Source organism: Zootoca vivipara, chromosome 6 (genome assembly GCF_963506605.1).
Source record: "Zootoca vivipara chromosome 6, rZooViv1.1, whole genome shotgun sequence".
Lineage (NCBI taxonomy): Eukaryota > Metazoa > Chordata > Lepidosauria > Squamata > Lacertidae > Zootoca > Zootoca vivipara.
Window position 1 is genome coordinate 47123243 of NC_083281.1, and position 8697 is coordinate 47131939.

The 8697-nt window shown below is 46.8% G+C and overlaps 1 protein-coding gene across 1 annotated transcript; it reads right to left on the minus strand.

Moving 5' to 3' along the window:
- Positions 1–456: 456 nt before the first annotated feature.
- Positions 457–5316, minus strand: CFAP20 (cilia and flagella associated protein 20). The gene is made up of 6 exons (XM_035120878.2): positions 5142–5316; positions 4051–4130; positions 3067–3178; positions 2513–2701; positions 1909–2019; positions 457–886 (listed from the first exon to the last, which is right to left on the minus strand). The coding sequence occupies exons 1-6, from the start codon at positions 5223–5225 to the stop codon at positions 881–883; spliced, it is 582 nt and encodes a 193-aa protein (XP_034976769.1). The 5' UTR covers positions 5226–5316; the 3' UTR covers positions 457–880.
- Positions 5317–8697: the final 3381 nt, after the last annotated feature.

Genomic DNA, 8697 nt, shown 5'->3' on the forward strand with positions numbered 1-8697 from the left:
GCAAGGGAAGGCAGCCAACCTAGTCCCTTGTCAAATCTCCCTAGCTTTCCGCTTTCGCCTTTCCTAGAGAAGCTTCAGATGCAGCCATTCCCCTGCCCACTTTACAGAAGTCATTAAAAGCACCAAGGCAGAATTTTGTTTTTCAAGGGGGCAAAACATGCTCCCGGTTCCCTTCATCAGCTGTGTGCACTGCACTGTGAATTTTCACACCACATGACCAGGAAAGAGAAAGGGGATTCTACTGAGGTTTATGCCCAAGAAATCAGATCTGACAGTTCAGAACTTTGGCTACCATCCCTCCTTATCTCCTTGGCACTCAAGCAGGAGACACACACTGACACTTGACAATGAAGGGGACAAGGCAGGCCAGGTACAATACCACAGGGAATCAATTCACCTTCAGGGGAGCCTGTGATGCATAAGGCCTCCCTCAGCATGCAGTAACCAAGAACAGCCTTACAAAGAAAATCAAATATTTAATAGCAGCTTCCAGAAGGGGAGGAGCCCACACATATTTGGAGCATACATGAAAAAAAGATATGAACAGCAAAGAAGAAAAACCACTGGCATCCGAGGGGGGTGGGGGGCACAAGGATCTCAGAACTGCTCCAACAGAGTTGTCTGCATGCAGTCAGGATCAAGCCCCATAACTCAAGTTTGCTCTGGAGTTGATTTTAAAGTGCAAGCTTGATCGTGCATCATCTCGCTCACACAAAACAATGACATGGTTAGTTGTCCTGTGTCCCAGCATTTTAGATACCAACTTTTATTAAATAAAGTTACCCTATGTAAATCAACATTAAATTTTGTTTTTAATTAAAAAAAAACCTCTTCCATCTCTCTTCACAGTGTCTCTCTCAGCGTGTTTACCAATGTGACATCATTGCTGCAGGGGGAAAGATGCAGAGAAAGACAAAGTTATTCAAAAGTTCACATTCATTCAAAGGGCATTCGGATCTCTCTTATTGCAGCAATATCCCTCACCAGCAGGCTCTCTGCCTGTGTGTGCATGTGCATGAGACAAGAGATTTGTCCAAGGCCCCCTGCTAGAACACAGCTGAACTGACACCTGAAATCCAATTTCCCAAGGCTCAACTTTCATAGCATTCCTTCTTTAGAACTCACTCCTTAGAGAGACTCACCTTTAGGCACCAGGTGCAGACCTTTTAAGATCAACTAGTTTATAGGTTTTAACATTGGGACATTTATCTGCTCCACTTTGTTCTGATGCTATATTGCAGCATATGTTGTTTGAATGTATATCAGTTGCTCTGTGAACCTGACAGCTAAGGAGATTATGCTGCAAGCAGCCATCTCTAAGTTTCCATGCAGTCCACCCATAAGGCTCTCTTACTCTCTCTTGGCATCAGTTGCCCTCACTTCCAGCAGCCATGGGGAACCTCCAGCCTGTGGGCCTAGTTAGGCCCCCAGACACCCCTGTTTGGTCCATGAGGCCATTTTGACCAAGCCATGTCCATGTTTCCTACCGAGATAGGACTCCAGGGAAGGGGCAGGTAGAGATGTAGCACCAATCAGATTAATTGGCAGCAGCTGCAAAGCTGCATGCAAAACACTGTGCCTCCCATGGCTTCACAACTCAGGCGATCAGCTGGTTGTTGGGGCTTTCTATGCACATTGACTTCACAAGGTCAGCTGAAAGTTGGCACTTTACAGGTTGTGCCTTTGCTCATCCTATTTGATTTCAAATTGTGTGGGCAAAAGTGGGTCATTCGATGAGTCAACAGCCAACCTGTCAGACTTGGCTTGGGGAGGGTGGAAGATAAAGATGCATTCTTGCCCTCCAAATCCAGTGCTCCACTCCAACCGTCTCTGCTCCCAAACTAGCTTAACAAGCACTTTCTGAGAGTGCAAACTCCTGCCCCCCCCCATCCTCCAGCAGCTGCTCACCTTGGCCTTGTTCTGGACTGGGATATAAAGCTTGAACTCAGCAGGAAGCTCATCCTCAGAGTAGAGTCTGTCAGAGAAATAAATTCTGCGGATGCGACAGTTTGCGTGGATCTGAAAAGTGAAGCATGTCCAAGAAGGGTGTTTCAGCAGCAGTCATTTCAAAGCATCCTGACAGCTACCAGCCCACCCCCCCCCCCAAACCAAATGAATGCTATCCCATTTTGCTATAAACCTAATCAGCTAGGAAGTCATTTTGGTACAGTCTCAGATTTGGGTTTTATGACAGGTAAGAAATTTTATATATAAATACTAACATACATATATACAATGCATGTGTTTCAGAACAACCTCCGAAGAGAGATCAGGCCCAGGGATAAAAGAAAACAGTCAAATCTGCTAATTGACACTTGTGGGCCTTGAATTTCCAGTGTTAACTCTGAATGCTGATCTCCCCCATGTTAACTGAAGACCCCAGCAGTTGCCACTGCTAACTATGGAGGGACTTAAGCAGGGACCCACAATGGCTCTTTCTTCACAAGGCCAACCACGCAAATCAGCAACTGAAATGCAAGTGTCACAGCTGTCAGAACACACAGCTCCTTACCTGGACTCGCAGGGTTTCAATGTAGTTGGTACCGTACGCTCGTCGAGTGAAGTCAGAGAGGTTGAACTGGATCTGGTTCCAGCCATCGTCCAGGCGCATAGGCATGGTGCAGATGAAAGGCTTGACGCGGGTGGTGCTCTGGTAATTGCTGGCACGGAACCGTCGGCGCACATTTTTATCATCTAACACCTAACACAGAAAAACACACCACTGTTGGAAAACGGGGGGCTGCAGATGTCAAGCCTGCAGTCCCCTAACCTTACTGACAAGAATACTAGGCAGTCTGCCTTCAGCTCCCCTGGAGGGAGGGGCCCGCAGAATAAGCAGTGTCAGGCTAGGCAAGGACCTGACTGAAGTGCTGGAGAGGAACTCTCCCAGAAAGGCTGAACTGAGGGTTGGAGTAACAGATGGATCTCAGAGACTGAGTACCTCTGAGCAAGTCACCTTTTATACAATAGGAACAACCATCTCATGATTTTAGATGGGAAGACCAATGACTTTGCCCACTAATGCTGTCATGTTCTGGACCTGCTGTGTTAGCTCCATGAACTAACCTGTACTTCAAAGGTGAAGTATTTCTTCAGGTTCTTGATTATCATCACCAAAAAGGGTAATTTGATCCCCAGCGTCTTCTTTGGGTCAGCAGGACATGTGATGTATGTGGTACTGTGGGAGAGAGAAACAGAATGAGCAAGACTGCATGACTTGCAGGAGAAGCAGGGCCTACTGAGAGCATCTCATCTCTCAAGGCTTCAAAATTCAGGTGCAGGATCCACATCAGCAGAATCCATTTGTTTGAAATATTTCTACAAGCATTTCAGGATTCTCTAAAAGCTTATATACTAATATTTCTGCTTCCCTACGGAGCAGGATTGGGGAAACAGCCCCAGGGACCAAATGTGGTCCTCCAACCTTCTCATCCAACCCTTGGAACTCTCTCCAGGCCACAAACCCTCACTGACCCTGCTCCGCACCCTCCTCAAGCACCTTTCCCTGTCAGGAAAGCATCCTATGCATTATATGATATGCGACAATACCTCTTCCCTGCCTGGATTGAAAATTGAGAAAAGCTTGTGTTGAAACTCTTAACTTTTGCATGGCTGGAAGGTATCCGGCTCTACTAAGTCACCTCTGTTGGTATGCCCAGGTTTACCTCTAGTAGCCCCTGGAAGTTTACGCACCATGGAACGCAGCTCTCAGGCTGAGAAAGGTTCTCCATCCCAGCAGCTGTAGGGAAAGCTCCTGCCACATGGGAGACTTTCTGGCCTGAGGGCCACATGCATCCAGCCCATTCAAAGCATAACAACAGATAAATTGCCACAATGGGCTCCTCCAATCCCAGACTCATCATTACCAAGGATGGGAGCAAGGAGCTGTTTCCATAGTCACTATACACTTGCGTGGTTTTGATGGCTTCTCAGCTGAGAAAGCTCCTAATCTCTGTGAGGAAACTGGAGCTGGGAATCAATCCCATGATGCTTTTCAATGTCTAATTCTCAATGGGACATTAGGAAAGCATAGACGTGGTTCCTCTTTACCTGACATTGGTCCCTTCAATCTCCAACACCAATGACTGAATATCATTATCTGTAATTCTTTTGATGTGGCCATTCCGCACCTAGAAGGTGAGAATGAAATAGGACATTACTCAATTAAGCAGATAACTTTCTTGCTTCAAATAGCATCTGAAATCCCTACCAGGAAGACACACTTCTGAATTAGAAGTGCAGGCTTCATCCTGTTCTCACAATGGCCAAACATATTCCCATGGAAAGCCCACAAGCAGGACATAAAAACAACAGAACTCTGTCTACTTGCAGTTCCTAGCAACTGGTACTATAGTGGAGGCAGTATACAACCACTGCAGCTAGTAGTCATTGCTATACTAATTCGCCATGAATTCAGCTTAATCCTTTTTTAAAGCTGCCCAAGTCAGGGACCATCATTACATTATGTGGTACAACTCCCACCATCCATTACCACTGGCCACATTGAATAGGCCTGATGGAAACTGGCATCCAAAACATATGGAGGGCACCTAGTTGGGGAAGTTATGACCTAGAGAGTAATCTGCTTAGCCACTGAGGGAAATAGGCTGCAAAGCTATTTGGTCTGATCCAACAGGGCTCTTTTCAGCTGTAGTAGGAAGGGAAAATGAGGCTTTCTGCTTCCAGTCAATTGGAAATGGGACCACCAGGCATGAAGCACTGCTAGACCACCCTAAGATGTCAGGGGCCCAAGGGACAGTGGAGGGGCTTCCAAAGAAATGGGGCTACAAACGAGGAGGGAACCCAAGAGGATCTCTCCCCAAACAGGTGCCCTCCAGATTGTTCTCCCATCAGCCCCAACCAAACACAGTAATACGACGCTGGGGCCGACGGGAGTTGTAGTCCAAAAGAGCCCGGATGTTCCCCAGAACTGGCTCGGGCTTCCTTCGAGCATGCGAAGCCTGAGCGAGGAAGCGAGGCTGGCTGGCTCCGGGGTTCTCCCTGGCGGCGCCACAAGCCCTGAAGAGAGCCCTTGTAGGCCAACCCTTGAAGGCCAACCCTCTAGCAGCCATGAGGACTAGAAACCCTCTCGTAGAAACGCCCCCCAGGCCAGGTAGGCCAGGACTAGCTCCCTCCGCCACCTTCTTGTCCCAGATCTGCAGCGGTTTGCTCCCGATGCTGTAGAGCACGGACAGGAAGCCGCTCTGGAACGTGTTCTTGAACATCCCGCCGCCGCCGCCGCGTCGCGGGTAGGGAGGGCTCGCTCCGCCGGGCGGGTGAGAGGGCGTTGGGCTGCCTCCTCAGCCGCCGCCGCCGCCGCGCGCGTCTCTCGCTCTTCTCAGTGAGTCCTATGCGGAAGGACACATGCTCCCTCTCACTGTGCACTTCGTCCCCGCGCGACTGGAAGAGCGCTCCGCCAGCCAGCTAAAGCGAGGCTCAAAGGGCCAACCGGACATCACGCCGAAGCCACGCCCCCCGTCGTTAAGGGACGGACTACTTTCCGGACGGGACTAGTTGCCGGCCTCTTTCTCGCTCTCTAGGCGCCGTGTGTTGTCGCGCAGCTCGTGCGCGTTGCCTGGGCAACGGGGCGGGACGAGGGAACTACCTCACCGCGTCCGCTTACTCCGTAGATCGGAAAAGTGCAGAGACGACCATTCAGTAGTTTCTAGTGGAGCTCTGAAACTCCCTTGTCTCTTGCTTGTTTGCCTTCCTCCAACTTCCAACTCACTTCCCTTGAGAGCTGACCCCCAAAACCACTTCAGAGAAATTCGTTGCATAACCCAGCTTGTGCAGCAACCCCGCTACCTTCAATCATCCCCTCGTTAAACTCAGTGGGGTATACTGTACTGTGTAGGCATACAGAGCTGCACTCTTCCTGTAAAATATGATTTGCTTATTTTAATCTTTTAAGCAGTTCAAAGCTGCCCTCCCTATTTGTTCCCATTCATGACCCTCAGCTGTTGATACCCAGCAGGATGCTACCACCTCTGTAACCTGGAGGTCATAGGAAGCCATCATGGGCCAACAGCCTCCTCTATAAATTTGCCTTTAAATTGTGATCACTCGCTTGGATAGCTTAAAAGGAAATTAGAAAAATGCATGCAGAAGCAGATCATGTGACCACTATTCACAATAGCTATATTATCACCTACAGCAGTGCTCCCCAACCTTTTTATCGCCGCGGACCAGTCAACATTTGATCATTTTACTGTGGCCCACTGAGGGGGGAAAATTGATTGTTTTGCGGCCCGCTGAGGGGGGGACGTTGATTTTTTATATTTTATTTAGATTGTTTTGATTTAATATTTTTAATTTAATTGTATTTAATGTTCCTTGGGCGGCCCGGTACCAATTGATCCACGGACCACTACCGGTCCGTGGCCCGGGGGTTGAAGACCACTGACCTACAGGATCACAGCTTCTAAGTACCAGTTTCTGGAGAAAACACTTTGAGAGAGCTTCTATTACAGTATTATGATTATCACTAATTTGTTACCTGCCTTTCACCAACAGGTCCCAGGGCGGGGTAAAGCAATTTGAAATTCAGGATTTGAAACAGATTACAGTCACCAGAATAGGGTGGGTTCTGAAAATGCACATCAACATTGTGTCATAGGCCAGGTTAAAGATGTGTGTTTTCAGCATTCCCTAAAAGCTGTATAGTGAAGGTGTCAGATGCAAATCTGTGTGGATGGAATTCCACAACTTAAGGAACACCACAGAGAATTGTCTTCTCTTGGGCTGCTGCCACCTCTGAACTTCCTCAGGAGTGGAACTATGAAGAGGGGCCCCTCTGCCCACCTTAGCACCCACAATGGTCTCTAGAGAACAAGCTGGCCTTTTCACTATTTGGGCCTGAGTCATTTAGGGCTTTAAATGCTAACATGAGAACTTTGAATTAAGACAGGAAACAAATTGGCAGCTAATGTAGCTGTCTTAGAATAAGGGTTGAGTTCTAAAAGCAACCCCAACCAATAATATGATCGCAGTTTGGACCAGTTGAGGTTTCTGAGTAGTCTTCAAGGGCAGCCCCACATAGAGTGCATTGCAATAATTTAGTATGGAATTTAGAGCATGGAGTGTTTTTTAATACATAAAAAAGAAAGCTGGGAGGGTGGAGACACCTCAAAACCACCCAATGAGGATTGAATGAAAAGAGTTATTGTAGAATGTGGAGGAGGAACATAAATTGGGGTGGGGAATGGTAGAATGGACTATCAGGAATCCCAAACTGTAATAGTTCATGCTGCCCCATATTTTGTTGTACATCCACTTGTTTCCTGATTGCAGAGAAAACAGCCATGACCAATGCAAAAGAGGGCAGCATCAGCAAGCAAGTGGCAAGGTTCTCAGATGTGTGTGCTTAAACCTTGATTAGGACTGCTAGGCAAAGATATCCAAACTGTGCAGTCTTTTGCTTCTGGAGACTTTCCCCAGTTTTCTTTTGCCTGGCAAGCTGTGCCCAGCTGCTGTTTCAAGTCCACTCTGCTCTCTGGATGCTGGCAATAGCAAGATTTCTTCAACCATAGATTCCTTATGCTTGCCCCTTCCTCACCCCACCAGTTTCCCTGCCTCTCAGACATGTTTGTTGTTTCCTTTCCTTTCAATTAGTCAGCACTCAATTAGTCAACACTTGCTGCAGTTATCCCAAAAGGAAAGCTGTCTGTTTTTAGAAATGTTAGAACCCAGGGTGGCAATTGGATTTTGGCTGAGGGCACCTTATCAGCTTCCATGTTCTCACCTGCACCAGTCAAAAGAAGCTTGTAGGCTCACTCTATCTTTAAGGAACTTCCCACACAAATCAGTGTAAACTGCTGTCATCTTCAGATGAAGGGCAGTATAAAAAATTAATTAAAAAAAAACACCTTATTATTATTGTTGTTGTTTTATGTTTCTGTACTGACATTTCAAGCCATAAAGCTATTTTACTTACCATCCACCATTATGTGTAAACAAACATTTTAGTTCAGTGTATCTGAAGAAGTGTGCATGCACACGAAAGCTTATACTAAGATCAAACTAAGTTTGTCTCTAAGGTGCTACTGGACAATTTTTACATATATATATTTCGACTGTGTCAGACCAACATGGTTACCTACCTGATTTTAGTTATAGTGACATTTGTAGCTTTTGCTACAAATTTAAAATTTGTAGTGACATACAGCAAAAACCACAGGGTCACCACAATAAGAATCACAAAAGTTGTATCTCAGTGAACACAAGTACAAGATTTAATTTGTGTGGATAGACACACAAGCAGATCCGTTAACAGGAGTGTCTGGACAACAGAGAGGGTGAAATGCTAAAGGAGGCAGTAATGCACTCTTTATTGGGGGGGAAACAGTATCCAGTTGGATCCCCGCCCCCTGATTTAAATAATTGCCTTCAAGTTAAAAACAAGGCATTGCAGCATGTGTTCCAGACCTCAGAAGCAACTTAGTATTCCAGTAGCAGGTTGAGTTATAGTACTGAGCAAGAAGAGCTCCTTCACAATAAGGCTATTCCAACCATTCACAAGAGGGGAAGCAGCCCTCCTAAACTGTTCTCTCTCTCCTATGGTCCAGGCACTGCTTTACCCTCTAGACTGCCTGCTTGGCATTCTTTGTTGCTAGAGATAGCCAATGGCTTCCCGAATGCTTAGACATGAATTTGTGAGAGGCAGATTACATACTTGGGGAGTATGGCTGATCTTCTGGT